Source organism: Staurois parvus, unplaced genomic scaffold (assembly GCF_062004578.1).
Source record: "Staurois parvus isolate SC_StPar_1 unplaced genomic scaffold, SC_StPar_1.0 ptg001291l, whole genome shotgun sequence".
Classification (NCBI taxonomy): domain Eukaryota; kingdom Metazoa; phylum Chordata; class Amphibia; order Anura; family Ranidae; genus Staurois; species Staurois parvus.
In genome coordinates this window covers 798,458-824,504 of record NW_028319087.1, presented here as the reverse complement: position 1 = coordinate 824,504, position 26,047 = coordinate 798,458, and the positions used below count along the sequence as shown (strand labels likewise).

General features: G+C 43.5%; 1 protein-coding gene across 4 annotated transcripts in view; it reads left to right on the top strand.

Moving 5' to 3' along the window:
* IFT56 (intraflagellar transport 56) overlaps positions 1-26,047 on the top strand; it is a 555,685-nt gene that overhangs the window by 38,653 nt on the left and 490,985 nt on the right. For all 4 annotated transcript variants that reach the window (XM_089660945.1, XM_089660944.1, XM_089660942.1 and 1 more), the window contains one exon: positions 24,393-24,507. In XM_089660945.1, coding sequence (XP_089517071.1) covers positions 24,393-24,507 — 115 coding nt within the window. The remainder of the gene's footprint in view (positions 1-24,392; positions 24,508-26,047) is intronic.

Sequence of the window (26,047 nt, the reverse complement as noted above, 5' to 3'; positions counted from 1 at the left end):
CTCTCACACGAAGGACATTCCATTATTCAGGAATGATTATATGAACTTATTTTAGCACCATTTACCATTTTACATCATTTTTGCAATTATTTGCACTTTTTGGTTTTTACATGCGTTCATTATTGATCACATGCATTTATAGCACTGCACTATGACTTTAACATAGAATAGTTACATGATTAAAGAGAAGGAAGCTATATCATTATATTGCGAACTTAGAACTAGACATTCCAAATTATTTGAGATATAAGTGTGAAAATGTTTAACATCTGAAAATAGAATGTATGACATTCATTAGTAAATGCATTAGTTGTCTGATCACTTTGGAGAAACAGCAAAAAAAAAAAAAATTATAATATAGGTGTTCTTTTTATTTTACATTCTAAGTATTCTCATATGCAGAGTCTGCTGGTAGACTCAATTCTTAGTAAATCAGGGCCACAGAGTCACGGCTCAGGACCGCGCCTGCTTGGGTGTCCCCATAGCAAGCTGTTTGCTATGGGGGCACCCGACAGGAGGGAGGGGTCAGGAGCGCGGCTGGGGGACACATGAATGGGAAGATCTGGGCTGCTCTGTGCAGAACCACTGCACAGAGCAGGTAAGTATGACATGTTTGATGATTTTAAGAAAAAAAACCCAAGACTTTAGTATCACTATAATATTACACCTTTCCATCCATTTCAGAGGGAAGTTTTATTGTCTTTTTACAGAGAATTAATCCAAGCCTCGCTCTCAGCGTTCATCACATTTTTATCCATCATTAGAGAATGATCTGCTCCCTAAGATCATGGGATCAGAGGCTGAACTGAGCTCTTTTCCATGCTCTGACCGAGAGAAGCAGACAAAATCCCTGGTCTCGTCTTAGGCTACGTTCACACTAGCGTTGTGTGCAGGCGGCAGAGAGGCGTTTGGGAAGCTTTTTTTACCGCTTCCCAAACGCCTCTGCCAATTCTGCACATTACAGCACATGGTGCTGTTCTAACGGGAGAGTTTGCGTCCCGTCGCGGCAAAACGGACGCCTCTGGTCGAGTCAGGAGGCGTTGAAGCCTCCTATTCTCGTCTATGGTGCCGCTCCGCAAATGCCCGGCCGGCGTTTGCGGTGCGGTTGCGACGCGGTTGCGGAGCATTTGTGGAGTGGTAACACCACTCAAACTGCATTATAGGTGTTTGTGGGGCGTTATTAACGGCAAACGCCTACCAACTTCCGCTAAACCGCGCATGCGGCTTTCGCGGAGCGTTTGCTGAGCATTAAAAAACGCTCCGCAAACGCCGGACCAACGCTTACCAAACGCTATAGGGGCGTTTGGCAAGCGTTGGTAAAACAACCAAGTGTGAACGAGCCCTAAGGGCCATAATGATCACTTGTTTTGAGGTTTGTGTGTCTGTTAGAATGTTGTTTGTGGCACATGTACGTGTCAAGGTGTCCCTATTTCACAAGTTCATTTGAGAGAAGGGATATTATTAAATGATGAGTGTATGGAGGGCACAAGATCTCTGCCATATGCAGCATTGAATATTGCTATAAAGCACTATTACAGTAATTAAATGTATTAAACATTCTCTCAATAAAAGCTTCAGGAAATGTGGCCCTTATGACATGTCCATAGAACTTCATGAAAAGTATGACAGCAAAGCAGAAAAAGTAACTAGAAAGGGTAATAGAAAAACTAACAGAAAACTAGTACGGAAAGAGTAGAAAAATATCTGATAGTTGTCTCTTTGTTTTCCCAATACATCTCACAAAATTTTCAACCCAGATATGCCACAAGAGGATAAGCGGTGAGTAGAGATGTTTGCTTTTCACGTGTGAAGTGCCCCGACGTCAATGGGAATAAACAATGCCTCATCATTGGTGTTAGTGGGAGCAATAGTGATCCATTGTTGGTAGTAGGAGAAAAATTAGTGCCCCATCATTGGGATCAGGAAAAGGAAGAGAGCCTCATCATTGGTGTCATACCACTGGTGTCAGTGGGAAGATGAGTTCCATAACGTTAGTGTCAGTGGTAGGAATAGTGCCCCATCATTGGTGTCAGTTGTAGGATAGCGCCTCATCATTGGTGTCAGTTGTAGGAATAGTGCCCTATTGTTGGTATCTGTAACTAATTATACTTCATTATTGGTGTTATTAGAAGGAATAGTGCCTTGTATCAGTGGGTGAAATAGTGCCCCAAGGGCCTGATAAAGGCAAGCAAAGGGCCGCAATTTGGAGACTACTATTCTAGATCAATGAATAAAGGTTAAGTAGGCTAGAGCCAGATACCTTCTTTATTCCACACTGGGAAATAGCATATAATATATGTAATATATGTTATATAAATACAGCGCTCAGCCAAACTACAAAAAATCCCAGCAAAGTGAGAAAAAAAATTAAATAAACAATTATATATAAAGTGCTAATTATGTGCTCAATACTATATACACAAATACCCTTAGTTTATACATAAAACCACATGATTATATATGAAACCTCAAACCAGTATAAAAAGTCCCCAAAATTTGTAAAAGTCTCAAATAAAGTGCCTTATGCAAAATAATAAAACAAAAAAAAAGAGTGTCTTTGTATCACATACAGTTGCAAGAAAAAGTATGTGAACCCCGTGGGATTGCGTGTAGTTTTACATGAATTGGGCATAAAATGTGCTCTGAATGTCATCTAAGTCACAACAATAGAAGAACACAGTCTGCTGAACATAATACTACACAAACATTAGATGTTGCCATGGTTTAATTGCACATAACATGTAAACATTCACAGTGCAGGGAGGAAAAAGTATGTGAGGCAAAATATACTGTGGACAGATGAAACCAAGATTGAGTTGTTTGGGAAGAACACACAGCACTGTGTGGAGAAAAAAAAGGCACAGTACACCAACATCAAAACCTCATCCCCACTGTAAAACATAGCGGAGGGAGCATCATGGTTTGGGGCTGCTTTGCTGCCTCGGGGCCTGGACGGATTGTTGTCATTGATGGGAAAATGAATTCCAGAGTTTATCAAGACATTTTGCAGGAAAATGTACGACCATCTGTCCGCCAACTGAAGCTCCGCAGAGGATGGGTGATGCAACAGGACAATGACCCAAAGCATACAAGTAATTCAACAAAACAATGGCTGCAACGCCTTCTGGAGTGGCCCAGTCAGAGTCCTGACCTCAACCCGATTGAAATGCTGTGGCATGACCTTAAGAGAGCGATTCACACCAGACATCCCAAGAATATTGCTACACTGAAACAGTTTTGTGAAGAGGAGTGGTCCAAAATTACTCCAGATCGTTGTGCAGGTCTGATCTGCAACTACAGGAAATGTTTGGTTGAGGTTATTGCTGCCAAAGGAGGGTCAACCAGTTATTAAGTCCAAAGGTTCATATACCTTTTCCTCCCTGCACTGTGAATGTTTACATGTTATGTGCACTTAAACCATGGCAACATCTAATGTTTGTGTAGTATTATGTTCAGCAGACTGTGTTCTTCTATTGTTGTGACTTAGATGACGTTCAGAGCACATTTTATGCCCAATTCATGCAAAACTCCATGTAATCCCAAGGGGTTCACATACTTTTTCTTGCAACTGTATGCTTTCCAACTACCGTTGTACTTTCCACTCTAAGCCTTCAATCACTGTGTGGAACCTCCACATCCACAAACCAGTCACCAGATATATAGACCTACTGCTGTTTAACTGCTTCCCGACTGCCCTATAGTAGAAATACTGCTACAGGGCGTCACGGGTGCGCAAAATCATGTGTATATATACGTGATTCATGCTCTCGTGGTTTTCACGGGCCAGGGGGGCGCGTGCGTGCTCTCACCGACCCACAGGTGCCATGATTTCCAGTGATAGTCGGCTTAAGTCGGATGATCGATCCCTGACCTATCAGGGATCTTCATACACCTGTGTTTACAGTTACACAGGTACAGGAAATGATGACATCTTCTCTCTCTGTGCACATTCCATCCCAGAGAGAGAAGAATCGACACACAGTGAGTAAAAACAACACACTTTTACAGTTTAGAACACTTTAAGACACATTTAAGCCCTTGATTGCCCCCCCCAGTGTACATCTTCACTGCCCTGTCACCAGTGTCATTAGTTCAATGTACAAATTTTTTGCTGATCACTGTATTAGTGAGGTCAGATAGCATTAGCCTAAGTTAGCGCCCCTCCCAAATAGCATCAGATTGACCGTCAGTACACCGGTAATCACATTTAACCCCTTGATTGCCAGGAACACGGTCACATACACAAAAAACCTCCATTGCTAGTATAGTGTCTGAATGGATCAATATGGGATCAGCCCCGGCACCTGCCTGTGTTTAGCCCCTACGCTTACGCCCCCCCCCCCTTCTCCGCCAGCAAGTGCAGTGTCAGTAGATCACTGTCACTTGATACATTGCACACAAAACCGTAGTTTCGCTGAATCAGGCCTGATCTCTGTTAGCACTTGCTGGTAAACTTTTTTGTAGCGGTTCAAGCAGTCCCTGACAGCCAGGTGCTCTTTTCCCCGTGAGTCGCACTAGGTACCTATACATTTAGTGGCCAAAATGTCAATGGAAAGGTACTTTAGTGAAGAGACCTACAGGATTCTGAGTATGTCAGGTGAGAGCAAAGGGGAAGACTCACTGACACAATCTACCTCAGAATGCGAACCTATAGACAGCAGGGGCACCCTGACAGATAGCTCAGATGATGAAGAAGAGGTCCCTGCTAAGATCAGGCGTACCTGACCCCATTCCCAGGTTGCTGAGATGTTCCAAAAGCATGATCACTCTCCTATACATCAGAGTGCCAGTACTACTGCCGCTCTACCTTTTGGTGAACTGGCGAGCACCAGCGGCCTAGTACATCCTGGTCTTTCACATACCAGCACTGCAGTATCATTTGGTGACGTGGTGAGTTCCATAAGTGCAGTACAAGCTGGTGCGGTGGTGAGCACAAGTAGTGTCCCGCAGCCACCAAAAATTCGCACACAGGCCTGTAGAGCCCCTAGTATCCTTCCGGATGTGCTTGCAAATCCTAATTGGCAGCCCACAAATTCTGCAGCACCTTTACTTCCCCCATTCACTGCCCAACTCGGAATTCAGGTGGAAACAGCAAATTTAAATACTCCCCTTGATTTTTTTGGAGTTGTTTTTCACAGAAGATCTGTATGCTTTGATTGTGGATTAAGCAATATATATGCACAACAGTTTATCGCTGCCAACCCAGATTCAAACCTTTGCAGACCCTTCGCGTGGAAACCCATTACGGTTTCTGAATTTAAAGTTTCTTTGGGCCTAACCCTCAAAATGGGCATTACTGAAAAAAAAAATTAATTGCGGTTGTATTGGTCCACATACCCAATTCATCATATGCCTGTTTTCTGTGCTGCCATGGCCAAGTTTAGATATAAGAGTATAATGTGTTTTATGCATTTCAACGACAACACACTCTGCTTTCCTCGGGGTGACCCTGAACTTGACCGGCTCCACAAAATCCGGCCCCTCTTAAATCGCCTTAACCAAAAATTTGCAGATGTCTATACTCTTCAGCAAAACATCTGCGCTGATAAGTCCCTTATTAATTTTTCTGGCCTCCTTGCATTCAAACAAGCAAGCATTCCAGATGTGGGGTCAAGATGTATAAGACCTTTGAGAGGGCAACAGGCTATACATATAAGTTTCAGATTCATGTGGAGCCCCCCCGGATGCCCAGACTAGACGGGGAGCAGTGGCAAGATAGCTTGGGACTTGGTGTCATCCTTTTTCCATATGGGGTATCACTTATACATGGACAATTTTTATTTAAGCATGCCACTATTCAGACATTTGTACAGTCTTGGAATTGGCGCATGTGGCACTGTGCGACCTAATCACTGGGTCTTCCCCCAACGGCTTGTAAATACCCATCTTATAAAGGGGGAAAAAGCCTGCTTGAGAAATGAGGAATTGCTCACAGTGAAGTGGAAGGACAAACGGAATGTTTTTTCGTCCTGTCTTCCATTCATGCTGACACGATCATCCAAATTGCCATGTCAGCTGGTGTTGTTGAGAAGCCCTTGTGTGTCCACGACTATAACCTTAACATGCGAGGGGTGGACTTCAACGACCAACAAAATGTGTCTGTATATTTATTTCAATTGGCTCTATATAATTGTTTTGTGCTTTACAAAGCAACTGGACAAAACAGATCCCTCCTAAAATTCCAGTAAGAGATCATCATGGCCCTTTTGTATCCAGAAGGTGCTGTGGTCCAAACCCCCAACACAGATGCAGTTAGCTGGCTGCATGAGAGGCATTTTCCCGATGCCATTCCTAGTACTCCAACCCAAAGGACACCCCAAAAAAGATGTGTCTGTAGCAGACATGGAATTAGACGTGACACCCGCTTTTTTTGTCCCTCCTGTCCTAGCCAACCTGGTCTCTGCCTCAAGGACTGCTGCCATCGCTACCACACACTAGTGGAGTATTAGTATAGGGTACAGCACGGCACAGTTCAGGGCACATATTTACACAGGGTCTCGAAACATGTTGGGTAGTCAGGCAGCTGGCTATCACATTTGGACAGATCCTACAATCTGTTTTAAAAAGTTCTACTGTTACCATTTTACTGTTTTATTGTTAACCATTGCTGTTTTCTTCAAAGAACAAAAGGTATACTGCTCTGGCAAACAATCCAGATCAATCCACAACAGGTGCAGGCTCTGGCTCACCACCACACACGATGCAATAGGAAGAAGGGTGAGCTGCACACCAGAGGATAGATGGATATAGTGTGTATTTATTGATCCATAGGACCCACAAAACACCAGGACATGAATACAGGACTTGTTAACGCGTAATCAGGATTAAGCATGAGATCGTGTGAAACGTGTCAACAAGTCCTGTATTCATGTCCTGGTGTTTTGTGTGTCCTAGGGACCAATAAATACACAGTATATTCATCTATCCTCTGGTGTGCGGCTGACCCTTCTTCCTATTGTTGTTTTCTTTGCAGGAATGCCATTTAGCTGCAGCACCAACCTGTTTATTCTGACAGCAACAGGAACTTGCTCTCAGAATATATATGTCAGTGTGGGTAGCACTGTTGGATAAGATTTTTCATCTGCATTTAAAAAAGAGTATATATGCCGAAGCATGGGGGTCTGGGGTGGCCAGTGGGTGGATGGCCCCTATGCTTCAGCATATATATTTTATATTATTTATGGGAACATTTCATGTGTGCCCACCATTAGAAGTAGGTGGATGTAGAGAGGTATATACTAATGGTGGGCATACCACACACTTTTTCTGGTAGAGATATTTCAATAAAAAAGTTGTTTTATTAAGTTACTGTTTTATTGTTAACCATTGCTGTTTTTTTTGCAGGAATGTCATTCAGCTGAGGCACTGACTTATTTATTCTGACAGCAACAGGGTCTTGCTCTCAGAATATACATAAGTAGGTGTGTAAAGTGCTGTTGTATGAGATTTTTTCATCCGCAGTTAAAAAAAGAGCATATATGCCGAGGCATGGGGGCCTGGGATGGCCAGTGGGTGGATGGCCCCTATGCTTCGTCATATATATATTTATAATATTTTTTGGCACATTTCATGTGTGCCCACCATTAGAAGTGGATGGATGTAGGGCGGTATATCCTAATGGTGGGCATACCAGGCATCATCCTGTTATTGTTTTTTCATCCGGCGATCGGCTTTCATATAAAAGCAATCCTAGTGGCTAATTAGCTGCAGGATTGCTTTTTCAAGCAATGGGAGAAGATGCCCCCCTCCCCATCTGCCTTCCAAAACCGAAGTGGTGCCAATCATCTCTGTAGTCTAAGAAATCGGAAGCTACGAGCACTTCAATACTTCAGTTTTGCAGGATATAAACAGCGCCATTTGTAAATTGGGAAAGCATCTAATCACTCCGATCTTGGTGAGATTAGATAATGTAAGGACAGTGGAGATATCTAAAGTCTGATGGACCCCAGATTTAAAAAAAAAAAAAAATATATGACAATACCCATTGAAGTTATAGGGGGTATTTGCATTCCCTGTGACAGCATTAAAAGTGAACAAAAAAAAAAATAACATAAAAGGGACAGTGTAAAATACTTAAAAAAAAATCTAAATAACGTTAAAAAGTTGCACGAGTTGACCTCATGCCAGTATGTAAACAGCAGTTGCACCATGCATGTGAGGTATTGCCACGAACATCAGATCAAGGGCAGTAATTCTAGCACTAGACCCCCTCTGTAAATCTAAAATGGTAGCTTGTAAAGGCTTTTAAAGATTTGCCTATGAATATTAAAAATGTTTGCAGTTTGTCACCATTGCACGGGGCATGCGCAATTTTAAAGTATGTCATGTTTAGTATCTATTTACTCAAGTCCTCCATAACCCTCCCTCTCTATCCTTCTTTTCTTCCGAGACTCACTGCATTCGGCTGTTCTCTTCTATTTTTCTGAGGATTGCAGTGATCTACTGCCCTCCTGGACCGGTGTCCCGCTTTCTTGATGACTTCTCTGGCTGGCTACCATACTTTCTCTCCTCTGAAATACCCACTATCATTCTTGGAGATTTTAACATCCCCATTAATGTGAACAACCCAGCTACATCGCAACTCTTCAACCTAACCTCATCTTTTGCCTTAACACAATGGACACAGTCCTCCACTCACACTGATGGGAATACATTGGACCTTGTTTTCTCCCATCTTTGTACTCCCTACAACCTCACAACCCCCCCCCCCTTTCCTCTCTCTAATCACAATCTCATCACCTTCACAGTGTCCTCGTCTTCAAACACCTATCCCTCCAAGCAGCAAACAATTACCCGCAGAATCCTTCACAACTTAAACCCTTCTTTTTTCCACTCTGCAACTGACTGCCTCTATGACAGAATCTCTCCCCTGTCCAGCCCTAACCTGGCCACTGCTGTCTATAAAAGTTTGCTTTCATCCACACTAGACTCACTGGCTCCTCTAACTACATGAAGTATCAGGCCCGTGGCAGACTAACGACACCAGAAATCTTAAGCGACATAGTTGTGCGCTGGAGCGATTGTGGCGTAAAACCAAATCTCACCAATAATTCACCCTATATAAATCTGCTTTCTTAACATACAATTCCTCCCTCCATGCTGCCAAACAAGCCATTTTTGTCACTCTTATTATTACCTTGTCATTTAGTCCTCTTCGTCTCTTCTCTACTTTTAACTCTCTACTTTCTCCACCTCCACCCAGTACCTCACTCACTGCTTATGAGATTGCAAATCACTTCAAAAACAAGATTGATGCAATTCTTAGGGGCATTTCCACTGCACAGACATCTATCCCACTTAGCATACCTTATACTACACCTCCCTCAACACTTTCCTCTTTTGACCTTGCTACTACTGGAGAGGTCACTAAAGTTTTCTCAGAAGCCCATCTCACTACGTGCCCCCCGGATCCTGTCCCCTCACAACTACTACGGTCACCCTCTTCTTCTATCCTATGCTCACTCAGATCTTCAATCTGTCACTCTCTAATGGTGCCTTCCCCACCCCTCTAAAGCATTCACACATCACTCCCATACTTAAAAAGCCCTCGCTGGACCCCACCAACCTGAACAACTTAAGACTCATCTCCCTGCTCCCGTTTACCTCTAAACTCTTAGTCTACAATCGCCTGAACTCCTACCTCACTGACACCAACGTTCTTGTCCCTTTACAGTCTGCCTTTCTCTCAGTACACTCCACTGAAATTGCCCTACTAAAACTCACTAATGATCTAACTGCTATAACCACTCTATACTCTTACTACTTGACCTCTCTGTGGCTTTTGATACTGTTGACCATCCCTTCCTCCTCAAAAAACTCCACTTTCTTGGCCTCCAAGACTCTGCTTTCTCTTGGTTCTCCTACCTATCGCAGCACTCCTTCAGCGTTACCTATAACTCTGTCTCCTCCTCTCTACTTCCTCTTTCTGTAGGGGTCCCTCAAGGTTCTGTCCTTGGATCCCTTCTCTTCTCCATCTACACCTCCTCCCTTGGTCACTTGGTAAACTCCCATGGCTTTAAGTACCATCTCTATGCTGATGATACACAAATCTATCTTTCTACCCCTCACCTCACCCCTTCAGTCTCCTCTCGCATCACTAACCTACTAAGTGACATCGGCATGGATGTCACTCCACTTCCTCAAACTCAATCTTTCTAAAACTGAGATCATACTATTCCCTCAGCCCGTGCCCCTTCCTTCTCCATCAGGATCAATAATACAACCATCAGTCCCTCCCCTCATGCCAGGGTACTAGGTGTAATCCTAGAGTCCCATCTGTCCTTTCAGCCCCAAATCCAATCACTGTCCAAATCCTGTAGACTTCTCCTTCACTACCTCTCCAAGATACGCCCGTTCTTAACCCCGAAACTACTAAGCATCTTATTCATTCCCTGGTTATCTCTCGCCTTGACTATTGTAACTCCTTCCTGATTGGCCTACCTCATCGCAGGCTATCCCCTCTTCAGTCTATCATGAATACTGCTGCCAGACTCATCCACCGTACTAACCGTTCCATATCTGCCATCCCTCTCTGCTAATCCCTCCACTGACTTCCCTTTGCCCAACAAATAACATTCAAAACATTAACAATAACATATAAAGCCATTTATAACTCTGCCCCAAATTACATCACCAATCTTGTCTCCAAATATCACCCAAACCATCCTCTCTGCTCCTCCTGCTCTCTTGTTCCCTTGTCTCCTCCTCCAATGCTCGTCTCCAGGACTTCTCCAGAGCCTTCCCCATCCTCTGGAAATCTCTACCCCAATCTATCAGATTATCACCTACTCTGCTCTTTTTTAGGCGATCTCTGAAAACCGATCTCTTCAAAGAAGCCTATCCTGCCTTCAGATAATGACAGAATCTTCTATTTTATATTTTACCAAATACAAAAAAGGAAAAAAAAAAGTGTATTTTTTTCAAAACATTTGCGTTTGAAAAATCGCTGCGCAAATACTATGTGACATAAAAAATTGCAGCACCCAGCATTTTATTCACTAGGGTGTCTGCTTTAAAAAAAATATAATGTTTTGAGGTTCAAAATAATTTCCTAGCATAAAATACAGATTTTCTTTTCATGTGAACAAAAAGTGTCAGAAAAGGCTTGGTCTTCAGGTGGTTAGAAGAGTGAGTGATGTGTGGCATAAGTTTCTAATGTTGGGCATACAATGCCCCCACCCCCAAAACAACTTTTTGGAAAGTAGACACCCCTAACTATTTGCTGAGAGGCATTTTGAGTCAATAGAAGAGTTTATTTTTTTTTACCACAGGTTTTTGGAAAATTACAAAAAAAAAATTTTTTTTTACACAAAATTGTCACTTTAATGATTTATTGCTCACACATGCCATGGGTATATGTGGAATTACTCCCCAAAATACATTCTCTTGCTTCTCCCGAGTATGGGGATACCACATGTGAGAGACTTTTTGGCAGTCTAGCCAAGTACAGGACCCCAAAATCCAATAAGCACCTTCAGGCTTTTAAGGGGCTTTATTTCCTCATTACACTTCCTGACTACCTATCACAGTTTTGCAGGCTCTGAAATGCCAAGATAGCACCACACCCCTCCAAATGACCCATTTTTGGAATTGGACCCCCCAAGGAATTTGATAAGCATTGTGAGTATTTTGCTGATCTCGTTTGTTGCCACAAGTTTTTGGAAAATGAAGAAAGAAAACAAAAACATAATGATAAGAAGCATGGTGAGTAGTTTTTGCAGATCTTGTTTTTTGCCACAAGTTGAAAAACGTGCCACAAAATGAAGAAAGAAAACAAAAACATATTTTTTCTTTTTTTTTCTATTTCCAAACCTGGTGAGAAAAAATGATATCTGCAAAATACTCACCATGCCTCTTTTTAAATTCCTTGGGGTGTCTACTTTCCAAAAAGAGGTCATTTGGGGGGTTTGGTGCTATCCTGGCATTTCAGGGTCTCCGAAAATGTGATAGGTAGTGAGGAAGTGAAATGAGGAAGTTACGCACCTTCAGGCTTTCAAAGATGTCATTGGATTTCATGCTCCTGTATGTGGCTAGGCTCCCAGAAAGTCTGACACATGTGGTATCCCCATACTCTGTAGAAGTAGCAGAATGTATTTTGGGGTGTAATTCCACATATACCCATGGCTTGTATGAGCAATATATAATTTAATGACAACTTTGTGTAAACAAAAAAAAATGTTTTTGTCATTTTCCAAAAAAATAAATCTTCCATGGACTCAATATGCCTGCAGTTAGCTTAGGGTGTCTACTTTCCGAAAAGGGGACATTTGGGGGTGTTTGTACTGTCCTGGTATTTTAGCACCTCAAGAAATGTGATAGGCAGTCAGAAATTAAAAGCTGTGCAAATTCCATTATCTGTACCAGGGGTCCTCAAACTTTTTAAACAGGGGGCCAGTTCACTGTCCCTCAGACCGTTGAAGGGCCGGACTATAGTTTAAAAAAAAAAAAACTATGAACAACTGCGGACACAGTACAGGAGATGACCAGAGACTGCGGACATACAACAGCGGCGGGAATACTGGGCCGGCCACTCCATAAGACGCACAGACATTTCCCCCCAAGTGTGTCTTATGGAGCGAAATAGTGCCCCATCATTGGTGTCAGTGGGAGGAATAGTGCCCCATCATTGGTGCCTGTGGGAAGAAACGTGCCCCATCATTGGTGTCAGTGGGAAGTAACGTGCCCCATCATTGGTGTCAGTGGGAAGAATCGTGCCCCATTTTAGGTGTCAGTGGGAGGAATGGTGCCCCATCATTAGTGTCAGTGGGAGGAATAGTGCCCCATCATTAGTGTCAGTGGGGGGAGGAATAGTTCCCCATTGTTGGTGTCAGTGGGGGGAGGAATAATGCCCCATCGTTGGTGTCAGAGGGGGAAGGGGATAGTGTCCCAACATTGGTGTCAGTGGGAGGAATAGTGTCCCATCATTGGTGTCAGTAGGAGGAATAGTGTCCCATCATTGGTGTCAGTGGGATGAATAGTGCCCCATCTTTGGTGTCAGTGGGAAGAATAGTGCCCCATCTTTGGTGTCAGTGGGAGGAATAGTATGTCCTTGGTGTCAGTGGGGGGGAATAGTGCCCCGTCATTGGTGTCAGTGGGGGGGGGATAGTGTCCCAACATTGGTGTCAGTGGGAGGAATAGTACCCCATCATTGGTGTCAGTGGGGGGTGGAATAGTGCCCCATCGTTGGTGTCAGTGGGGGGAAGAATAGTGCCCCATCATTGGTGTCAGTGGGAGGAATAATGCCCCATCATTAGTATCAGTGACACCAATGATGGGGCACTATTCCGCCCAATGACACTTAACTTGTTGACCCCTGTTCCAGTATGGTGCTGCTGCAGCCAGCATACCTGGTTGCAGCAGCACCATCTGCACGGCACACTTACCTGTCAGCTATCCTTCACTCCGGCCTCTCCCTCACTCGATGTTCGCAGGGCCGCTTGGCTCCGCCTCCTCACAGGTGATTGGTCGCCTGTGTGCCTTTCCTGAGTTACAGTTCTGGCGGAGCCGAGCGTCAGTGCGAACATCGAGTGAGGGAGTGGCCGGAGTGAATGAAGGAACAGCGCTTCCTGGACTGGTTCGTTGTGGGATTGGGACACGGAGCCAGGTAAGATACAGCAGCCCCCTGCCTGCCCCTGTACTTAGTGTCCCTTCCTCGCGGCAAATAAGCCCCTGCCGGCGGGACGGATAAATGTCCTCGGTGGGCCGCAGTTTGACGACCACTGATCTATACCATAGTTTGTAGATGCTATAACTTTCACACAAAGCAATCAATATACACTTATTGGGGTTTTTTTTTTTACCAAAAACATGTAGCAGAATACATTTTGGCCTAAATGTATGACTAACTTTGGGTTTAATATATATTTTATATAGCTGAAAGTAAAAAATATCGTTTTTTTATCTAAACTTTTCAGTCTTTTTTCCTTTATAGCACAAAAAATAAAAGTGATCAAATACTATCAAAAGAAAGCTCTATTTGTGTGGAAAAACGGACGTAAATTTCATTTGGGTACAGCATTGCATGACCACACAATTACCAGTTGAAATAGTGCAGCGCCTGGTCAGGAAGGGGGGTAAATCTTCAGGCGGGCAAGTGGTTAAGGGTTAGAATCTCGGGAAGGTTTTAACACTCCCCCACATCGCTTATTCAACAGCGCCACCTCAGTCCTTTTGCTCTCTAGAGTCTGCACTACCTATCCCTCCTATGGGGTTTCATCACTATTATTCTTCTGTACTCGTCAGCCAGAACAGTCTGCCAATCACCATAACTCTCCTTTTTTATTCTCACATTGATGATGGCTAAAGGCCATCCCGCAGGCAGAGTTGGGTTCGTACCAGGCCGAGCAGTGGAGCGCAAACTAACTGAATGTTTGGAATGTGTGCAGAGGAGAATTGCAGAGGTTATGAAAGCTTGCAGTGCATGCAAAAAAGAATTGCAAAACTTGTATGATAGCGGGCAGTGTATGCAGGATAAGAGTGGGAGAGTATGACAGAGGGCAGTATGTAAGAGCGAAGTGACAACAGGGAAAATGTGGAAAACAGTGGCGCTAAGAATATGATGGCTGGTAGTATATGCAGGAGAAATGTGAGGATGGTATGACAGTCGACAGTAAGTCATGTAGAGGATTGTATAAGGTATGATGGGGCAATATGTGCAGGGGAAGAGTGTACAGGTTGTGACAGTGAGGCAGTATGTGTAGGAGAGGATTGTTGAAAATGTATCATTATAACCTCATAAAACTTAGTCTCCCTCAAGCTCCTGTAAGTCCATCTGGTGATTCCTGCAATGGGTGCTGGCTAGGCAGGAGTCCAACTACACTCCTCACATACTGTGCATATGCACAGAGAAAGATCCCACGCACCACACACCTAGCAAAGCCATTAGTAAACAGGAGAAAGCAGCCACATCCCCAAGACATTTCACCCAACCCCTGGGGCTTTACCATGGAGGTCCTCCATGATTAAACCCCATGGGTGGGGTGAAACACGTTTGGGGCTTGGCTATGGCTGAAGTTGGCTGAGGCTGTTTTCACCTATTTACTAATGGCTTTGCTAGGTGTGCAGTGTTTAGGACCTTTCTCTATGCATACCCAAAAGATGCATCATTAATCTCACAATTCTTAGGCACCTAAAGCAGTCCCAAAAGCAAGTTTTCTCTACATTCACCTGCTCTTGCAGCTTCCTTGTATTTGAATTTCACACATCTCAGGAGGCTGCATGAGCAAGGACTCAAAGCAGCAAGTGGGTGGTGACTTCAGAGGAAAAGATGGCGACACAGGGCTGTGGTACATGAGCACAGCAGCTCAATGCAGGACTATGCTGGATTTACTGGGAAGGTGAATATCTGAATTGAAAACAACCCTAGATAACAAGTTGGTGCAGGAAAAAAAGCAGGGGGATTGGCACTGAAGTTCCTTGTTAACATTTGTCTTAGATGGTGATTTTATGTCTGCTGCATTCATTTCGATAGTAGGTATTTTAGAGGTGTGTTGTTTTTTTTTTTTTTTTTGCAAAAAAGCAAAATAACACAATAAGATGTTTGAATGTCTTTACAGAAGGGGCAAATATATTAATCATAATTTCCAGTCAAGAATTCAACTTTAGGTAGGCAGTGCTTACATTGTGTGTCAAGGCAAAAAACCCCAAAACTACTCAGTACATCTCTATAATATATGCACCTTTCCCCATATTTATCCCTTTAACCCTTTTGCTGCCAGGCCCTGCACTACACTCTTCAACTCGGGTGGCCATACTTTTTTTTTTTTTTTTTTTCCATTGCTTTTTTAGTTTTCCCCTTCAGCTTTCAGAGTTTGTAAAAGACCCACCAAACCATATACAGTGTTTCCTGAAAGCACATGACCAGTAAAATAAAAAGAAGATGCTACTGAATTTTAAGGCCCCTCAATATTTGCACAAATGTTTATCAAAACAATATTTTCTCTAAAAATACACTAAAATCATTATTGGCAGATACAAACACAACAAATATTACAAAATTCCTGTACTGAGTTAATAAATGTTCAAAATTTGTAAATTTTAAATTGTGCCTTTTTGCAAAATAGTGAAAATCGAACATACACATAAATGTAAATAACCAAAGTTTCCATAAATCTGGAGGTTCTCATTTTTCACTTACAGCTTTCAGAGTTTGTAAAAGACCCCTCAAACCATATATTTTCTGAAAGCACATGACCAGTAGAATAAAATGAAGTTGCTACTGATTTTTAAGGCCCGGCAATATTTGTGCAAATGTTTATCAAAACAATATCTATCTTACGTTCATTGACGGACAGAGCTCTTTTGATTCTTGACTATAGGGTAGTATCGCCACCTACTGCAGTAGGGCACTAGGCAGAAAAGAACTCAGCACCGCTGAGATTGGCAGAGACTAAGCCCCATCTTGGACTGGGGCAGGCCAGCAAGTAGACGTCTCGCGGGTACACATATGATCTGGTGCCCTCACTCTGTGACAGTGTTATTCTGGCCAGTAGCACCCCCATCTTTGCTGGAGAGGAGGTTCTGTCTTAGTAGTGTCTCCTTTGGCTTGGGAAGTAGCTCCCCCCCTTGCTGGACACAGTGTGTGGCATGGGTACTCCCTGGAATGGTTGGCCCTGTGGGGTCCCCCTCCTCCCTTACAGACCTGGGCTCCTGTTTCTGACCCCCCTCCTTCCCCTTCCGTTCTGTTGGGGGGGACTTTGGGTGTAGACAGGTGCTTTATGGGGCATTCCTCTGGGGCCTCAGTGCCTCCGGGTGTTGTCGAGTGGCCCTGCCTGTGTCACTATGTAAGCAGACAGCCCCCTGGTTTCAGGCAGTGGAGGTCCAACTGCCTTTGTGACCTGCTTTTGTATGTGTTTTTCCCCGGTTGGTATGTGGACCAGGGGCTGTGGGGGCATGTGTTTCTGGCTGGCACCTCAGGAGCTGTATTAGGTCCCTACTTCCTGCTGCTGTGGGAGGGTAAGTGTTCTGGACTTCCCTACCCGACCTGGGTTCCGTACTTTGCCCCTCCCCCACTGGGTGTTGGGCTGTCAACGAATTGAGACCGGGGATTTGCGGCCTATTGTAGCTGGATGTTGCGCCCGCCCTCCCTCACGTCACTTCCGACCGTGCTCTGCTTTGCGCTTGAGGCGGAATGTACTGGCTGGTGCCCTTCACCTGATGGGCAGAATTGTGGGCGCAGGGCTTGGCGAGCAGGTTGCTTTCAGACTGCAGTGCCACCATTTGAGTAGGGGCATACCCTCTTCTGCTCCTGCTGTTTTTGGCACTGGATGGGGAGCTTTGGGAGGGGAAGAGGGGGGAGTTTGTTGCTGCACCTAGTACAGGCTTGGGATCGCAGGGTCATACTGTGTGGAGGTGGCCTGTTGGCTGCTCTCTCTCAGCGTCTTTGCTTCTACGAGGCGGGTGTCTGGGCTGGAAGCCTTTTTCTTGTGAGTCTCCCTATTGAATTTTACCCAAGGATGGGGAGGTTCTCGTTGGTGCCTCTCCTTTTAATCAATGGTGGTGTCGTTTTTTTTCCTGCCTTAGGACATTGTCCAGCCTTCTTGTGTTCACGTACGTCACATCTTTAGGAGGGTGCGTTGCACCTCTTGGGCCACATGCTTTGTGATTCTTGTCAACTGCGGCCTCCTGCTATAGGACGGTCTTTCTTATATGGCTCACTGTGGTCCCCGTTACGGCTCGTTACACTAGAGTGCTTTGTGTCTTCTGTGCAACCAGGCATCTTTGTCTCAGGTTTGCAGGGTAGCTGCCTATTTTTCTGTGCTCAGCTGCAAGATTTTACCAGTTCATGGTTTTTCCTATGTCAATGCTTATTTTTGTCTGCAGGCTTTACCTGCAAAGAAAATGTGCATTTATTATTTTTGATCAAAAGGTGAACTTATCCTTTTAAAGGCTAAGTTCACATTTTCATAAAAAAATACTAAATGTACATTTTTTTGCAGGTAAAAAATATGCATTTATTTAGTGCTGCGAAAGCCTGTAAAGCATTGCACCAGCAATCAGCAGATCATTGGTGCCATGCAGGTCTCCTGCAGATCTGTCAGTATATCTGCTTGCCCATATGGGATGTACGAGCAAGCAGGTATACTGACAGGAAGATTCAATGAACTACCACGTCGCTCCACAGTGCCGTGGTAGTTCATTGAGAACTACAAGCCGACAGCCGCTAATGCTGTCTGGATTTGTAGTTTCTCCTTCACAGAGGAGCAACGTGGGCTTGCGGAGCTCCACACAGCCACTTTTTTTATTATTTGACAGCTAGTGGGATGGGAGGGAGGGAGATCCCCCCTCTAGCTTTCAAAGCGGGGGAACTGCAGGGAGTGGGGGCCGGTGCTTCCATAACATGTTACACCCTGAATATGGGTGTACCATGTTATGAAAGATGAACTTATCCTTTAGGGTTGAAATTGAATCTGTTTATTTTTGCCTATCTGGTTTCTTCCTCCCTCCTCCCATCAACATACTACTGACATAAAAAAAAACTTTTTTCATTACATACATTATTTTATAAAAGGGGTAGGCAACCATAAAGACACAGAGATCTATCTGAACAAGATGGGAGAAGTAAAAGATCACCAAGCACAGTGTTGCCTCCTCACACCTGATATAAAGCTCTAGTTGCTGTACTGCTATGTCGTAACCGTGTACATTGCATGGCAATCATGGGTTTAAATCTGATGGTGAGGAAGCAACATATCGCCTCCTCCCCACTTGTCAAACACACTTGGATTGCTTTTCAGAGGAGCAGCAGTGCCTACTGCACTTGTGAATGAACCCTTAATTGCATTCGGCAGCGGCACCCTTAGCGCTAGTTCACGTGTAAAGTTTGGTGGGGTGCATGGTGCTTTTACCACCTCCAATCCCTACCTCCTTTAACTACTGAGGCAGCAGCCAAAGGTGTACACATGCCGCAGCAGGAAGTAAACCCCCTTTCGCTTTTGGTGGGTGCTACCAATCGCAGCCCATTCAAGTAAATGAGACCACTCTGCCAGCATAACTGCATGCCTCTGCGGTTAAAGCAGGGGGTAAGAAAGCAACACAATGCTTCCTGCTTTAACCCCTCGATTTCTGTACTGCACAAGGTTGTAGGACACTTGCAGAGCAGCCTCATTCACTTGAAAGGGTCATGCTTGACACCGACCAACCATGACAGGGCGTATAACTCCGGCTGCAACGTGTACACCACTGGCCACTGCAGCTAAGGGGGTGCAGTTGGGGCGGGGATGGTAAAAACACATCTAAACCCACTACAGTAAAATCAATCTGTATATGCAGTAAAGCATGCTTGTTATGCTCACTGTGGAACCTAAGGGGTTAATCCTCTGCATTGTGTAAAAAGGCTGTTTGATTCTTTCTTCTATGCCCCTCCTTTTGTTGAAATGTCCACCTGATACAGACTGAATCCTTAATCACATGCACTTGCCCAGTTTGGTGTGTATTGCTAAAAAGGTTGTTTTTTTTTTATCTTGAGAGAGTGCATGGGATCAGCACAGGGCCAATCAGCACTGTCCAGACAGAGGATCAGAGGTTTCACATCCTCCTAGAGCAGAAAGAAAACTTCTCCTACAAGCTTTAACCAGTGCTCAGCTGACGTCACAAGACTGCTCTAACTGCTGATGAGAAAAGGAATTTAGCAGTTTATATTTACTAAAATAATTGCATTTCCTTGTTGTGTGTACTGTGGGAGACCAGATATACACCCTGTTCCAAATTATTATGCAAATTCTATTTAAGTGTCACAAAGATGAAATATTTTGTTTTCCAGTTTAACTCATGGATGGCATTGTGTGTCAGGGCTATTTTGATCACTGAAAACAATCTCAGACACCTGTGATAATTAGATTGGCCGGTGAGCCCAATTTAAGGAAAAACTACTAAAGGAGGGTGTTCCACATTATTAAGCAGAGCACCATTTTCAGGCAATATGGGGAAGAAAAAGGATCTCTCTGCTGCCAAAAAGAGTGAAATAGTTCAATGCCTTGGACGAGGTATGAAAACATTAGATATTTCACGAAAACTTAAGCGTGATCATCGCATTATTAAGAGATTTGTGGCTGATTCAGAGCACAGACAGGTTCGTGCAGATAAAGGCACATTGAGGAAGATTTCTGCCCGATCCATGCATTGGATCAAGAGAACAGCTGCTAAAATACCATTACATAGCAGCAAACAGATATTTAAAGATGCTGGTGCCTCTGGAGTCCCACAGACATCAAGGTGTAGAGTCCTCCAGAGTCTTGCAACTGTGCATAAACCTTCTATTTGGCCACCACTAACCAATGCTCACAAGCAGAAATGGCTGCATTGGGCAGAAAAATACATGAAGACTAATTTTCAAACAGTCCTGTTCACTGATGAGTGCCGTGCAACCCTGGATGGTCCAGATGGATGGAGTAGTGGATGGTTGGTGGACGGCCACCCTGTTCCAACAAGGCTGCGATGTCAGCAAGGCGGTGGTGGAGTCATGTTTTGGGCCGGAATCATTGGAACAGAGTTGGTCGGCCCCTTTAGGGTCCCCGAAGGTGTAAAGATGACCTGTGCAAAGTATGTGGAGTTTGACTCGCCACTTTCTTCCCTGGTACAGAAGGAAGAACTATGCTTTCCATAATAAAATCATCTTCATGCATGACAATGCACCATCTCATGCTGCAAAGAATACCTCTGCATCAATGGCTGCTATGGGGATAAAAGATGAGAAAGTCATGGTGTGGCCTCCATCCTCCCCTGACCTCAATCCTATTGAGAACCTTTGGAGCATCCTCAAGCAAAAGATCTATGAGGGTGGGAGGCAGTTTACATCCAAACAGCAGCTCTGGGAGGCTATTCTGACATCTTGCAAACAAATTCAAGCAGAAACTGTCCAAAAACTCACAAATTCAATGGATGCAAGACTTGTGAAGTTGCTATCAAATAAGGGGTCCTATGTTAAAATGAAAATCAACTCTGATGAAGTCACGAGTCACGTGACGCAACGCGTCGGTACGCCATTTCCGGTACGAGGTGGTGCATTTCCGGCAGCGGCCATCATGCTACACCCAGTATACCATGCAGTACACCCATAGGATGTGGTGACAGGCGTTATTGTTACTGGGGATACATGTGAGTGCTTTGCCTACTTTTATCTGCAAGTTAAATAAAAGGATACTGCACTATGGAAGGTTTCTTGCTTTATGCCCTATATATGCAATCTTGAGTGGAGGTAGAGTGAATAAGGTGCGCTGGGCAGAGGTCTTTACCCTATTCCAAAGTCCCTGTGATGTGGAGTGGAGAGGATCTGTTACTATTAAGTGTAGCCCTGTGGCCCTGCCATTTGAGGATTTCTGTTTAATTTTCACTGGAGTGAAGAACACATCAGCACGGTCTCACTTGCATGGACATTGTTTTCAAAACACAGAATTTGATTTGTTTGCTGTTTAGTCACATACAGTGTGTTTTTTAGAGATTGATATATAGCACTGGATGTTTTTGTTTTTTTTTTTCTCCTTAAAGAACCAATTCACTACTATTTGTATTTTGTCACCATAATAAGGTTATGTTTCACTTATATATTTGTTGAATGAGATGTATTTGTTTGCAATAATTTTTCACTGAGCACCATTGTGTTTGCATGGCAAGCAATATTTAACACTTATTTTTACTTATTAGATAATTTTGTTTGTAGCGCTGCACTATTCACAGTTTTTTTGCAATATTACTTATTGGTTTAAGTCAAGTGGCAGCAGCTTTGTGACTTCCGCAATAAGCGCAAGATATTTACTGTTATGTTAAAATGTAACGTGACCTGTTAAAATGTTTAAAAAGTTAAAATGTTGTTAAACGTTTTTAATTGAAATAGCTTTTGATTTCAGTAAATATGCTGCAAACACAACAAATTAAAATTTCAGTTCTTTACAACGTATAAAGTGTTTTGAAACTTACTGTGCGTAATAATTTGGAACAGTGCATTGTAAGTATTTTATGTTTAAAAAAAATACCGTTATCATTAAGAAGTTTGTTCAATAAAATGTGAATTGTACTCTTAACAGTTGATAACATGAGAATTATGCTGACTGTTATTTACATCAATTATTTTGGTAAATGAGAAAAATATCATTTCCATAATAATTTGGAACAGGGTGTAGTGAATGCAGGGTCCTGGGTTTAGTTTCACTTTAAATATTGGGTATTACAAACTCCAAACTTCAATTGTAAATGAACCCCCTCAGTCTCCACCCGTATCACAAGCCTACTGAATGACATATCGGATTGGATGTCACTCCACTTCCTCAAACGAAATCTTTCCAAAACCGAGCTCCTAGTTTTTCCCCCAGCCCGCGCCCCCCGACTTCTCCATCAAGACCAACAACACCACCATCAGTCCCACCCCGCAAGCCAGAGTACTAGGTGTCATCCTAGACTCCAATCTGTCCTTCCAGCCCCAGGTCCAATCGCTGACAAACTCATGTAGACTTCACCTCCGCAACATCTCCAAAATACGTCCATTCCTAACCCAGGAAACCACTAAGCAACTCATTCACTCCCTTATTATATCACGACTTGACTACTGTAACTCCTTCCTCATCGGCTTACCTCACCGCAGGCTATCCCCTCTTCAGTCTATCCTGAATTCTGCGGCCATACTCATTCACCTTACTAACCGCTCCCCATCCACCACCCCCCTCTGCCAATCCCTCCACTGGCTTCTGATTGCCCAACGGATAAAATTCAAAATGCTAACATTGATGTACAAAGCTGTTCATAATACTGCCCCAAACTACATCACCGATCTGGTATCCAAATACCACCCAAAACGTACTCTCTGCTCCTCACAAGACCTCCTGCTCTCTAGTTCCCTGGTCTCCTCCTCCCATGCCCATCTCCAGGACTTCTCCAGGGCTTCCCCCATCCTCTGGAACTCCCTACCCCAATCCATCAGACTATCACCTACTCTGCTCACCTTTAGGCACACTCTGAAAACCTGTCTCTTCAGGGAAGCCTGCCCCGCCCTCAGCTAATTACGGATCTCCTCCACTCTTCCTACCACTCTATCCCCCACAGCTATTTCTTCCTGTACCACTATTCCCTCCCTCCTAGATTGTAAGCTCCAGGGCCATCGAACCCCTCGTGTATTGAATTGTATTGTTACTGTACTGTCTTGTGTACTGTCTCCTATTATAATGTACAGCGCTGAGCAAACTGTTGGCGCTATATAAATCCTGTATAATCATAATAATAACCCTTACTATACTGCTCCCTATAAGGCTGCTTTCACACTGATGTGCTCCGGTTTACTTGCACCGCGGGTGCAGCGCAGTGCATCTGCAACTTTCCTGAGTCAGCTGCGTTTTGCCATAAACTTCCATTATATCCTGCACATGTAGTGCACTTTCAGAAAGTGCTCCACAACTCCTGAATTCGACCAATCCAGCAGGATATAATAGAAGCCTATGGCTAAGCACAGCAAACCCTCAGGAAAGCTGCAGATACAATGCACTGCACCCGCAGTGGGGGTAAACTGCACATCAGTGTGAAATCAGCCCTATACTATTATGCCCAGTGTATTTCTTTACACTGACCTGAAGATCTCTTCTTTCCTGCTACTGGTACCACTCTTGAGACCACTAGTAAAGGAAAGAGGTGGAGTGCAATTGGTATCACTCTGCATGGGACAGGAGCCAGCACTACAGAAGGGGCATCAGCTTATGCGGCTCTTGCTCCCTACTACAGCTCCAACTTTACAAGTAGTCCCTCTGCATTGCACTCTGCTTGATGCTCTGGGATGGCGGGTCAGCAAGCCCAGGATGTGATCTACCAATCACTTGGCCTTGATCTACTGGTTGATTGCAATCTACAGTTTGCTGACCCCTGTTTTAGACCAAGTGATGTCATCACTGGCTGTGTGCTTCCCTATGCAGTGCAGGTGGATTATGGCTGGTGGGAATGGATGGCAGAATGCTGTACATAGCATCCTAAAAAACATTACAGCACCTTGCTTCATATGATCCTTTTCAGTGAGCCCAAGATGTCACTGACACACTCCCTGGCCTCAGCGGCATGATGCAACCTAAGCTTGCAGTGACTACTGTCAGTGTTGCAACATAATGAGCGCAGTTCTTTGCAGACTTGAAGGGCACCCTCAGCTTGATGCTGGAGGACCAGGGGCAGCACTAGCTACATGACCCCAGTGGAATGTATGCTTTCATTTATTAATTGTTTGGATGCAAGAAGGGGTTCTGGAACTAAATGGGGTTTTTGTTACGCTGGAGTTTAGTTTCAAATTGAGAGTATTTTCTATTGTTACTTCAATTGCAATAGCAGTATGTTAAGTAATTTTACTTGATGCCTGGAGTTCTTTAGCATGCTAAAGATTTAATTGGCCGGTAATGCAGAAGTATAATATGGTGGTTTCTCCCTTTTAGGTTTTTAAGAATACAAGTCAACAAGAAGGATGCAATCCTGATGTATGGGTTAATTTGGCTTGTACATATTTCTTTCTGGGAATGTATAAAGAAGCTGAGGAGGCGGCCAATAAAGGTAAAGCCATATTTAATTCTTTATTTGTATATTCATTGTTGAAGATACTAATTAAAATGTTAAACATGAAAAAAAAACAAAACTATTCCAAGCACAAAATGCTGAACTGGAAGTGACATACCGACTTGTGTTCCATTGGCCGGATCTGACGTCACCATGGCTCACCTCTGAAGACTGAGGGGCGAAATGTGTCACGTGTGAGCCGTGGTGACGCCAGATCCAGTGGGGGTGGGGTTTTTAATTGCTATTTTTGCCTGTTAGGGAGGTTTCCCACCACTTCCTGTCTTTATTAGATAACCAGAAGCAAGGCTATTGCCTCAGAGGGGACAAAGCATAAATAATTTGATAAAGATTTTAACCCTTCCCCACTCTTGTAATAAAAGTTTTTTTGTTTTTTTTTGCTGCCTGTGTCTCCATTGGAGAAGTTCTTCTCCATCATTCCTGTCATACAGAAAGTTAATCTTCCCAGTGGGGAAACAAACCATTATAGACACAGATGCTTTACCCCCTTTTTTTTTTTTTTTATTCTACTCAGAATTAAAATGAAAAAGGTGTAGACTAAAGTTGTACTGGGGGGGGAGAGTCTTCTTTTGAAGCCACTTTTTGGTTTAAAATTACATGGTACCCCTGTTAGCCTTTTAAGGTTTAGCCTAAAGTCAAAACATTTTTTGTCTAGATATGGATAAAGTGGTGAAGGGTGAGAACCCCTTTAATTTTTTTTATTGCTGTCTGTGTCCATTTGGGAGATTTAATCTCTAATTGTTCTGAACACCAATGTCCCTTGAAATGAATGTGACGGTAAATGCAAAAATTTGAGTGGTCACCAGAACACAAATAGAGGGGAAACTTTTCAATGGGGATACTTCTTCCTGCAGCAACTGTCTAAAATGGCATTTCCCTCACATTTGAAAGATATTCTCTCAATTCCTGTTGAATCCAAAATGGGGGAAAAAAAAGGTTTGGCTTTAGATATGCTTTAGTTCCTACATGCAGCCAGTCCAAGCCTGGAGCAGTGGTGGGTGAGTGGATGAAAAACAGCAGTTAGGGCATTCAGGAGGGTACTACAGCAAGCATTATGTGTTTAATAGAAAGTGCATAGAGTATGTTGCAGCGTGTACACAAATTAAAACTCATCTGTCCTGCAAGCAGCTGGACAGGGCTGTGAAATATTGGGCACTTTAAGCACATTACTCAGATCTGGCACTCCAACCTAAAAGGAAACAGTAGTGGAAGATTATTTTTTTAATCATATGTAGGAAAGATTTGGAAAATGAATAGAAAAAACGTTAAACATTATATTGAATTGATAGTTTTTTAATCTGGATTACCACTTTGCTGATATGGTAAATTTGATGCTGATAAAAGTCTTACCTTATATACTGGTAGTTTGGGGAATAATGTTAAAAATATATTTTCTTAAACTTACATTAAGGGACCTAGGATGGTAATTCAGGTACTGTTTTGGAACCAAATCCCTCTGTTCCGCTTTCCTCCTCATTTGTCTCTATTTTTGGTCTGATGTATAGCCCTCTATAAAGAA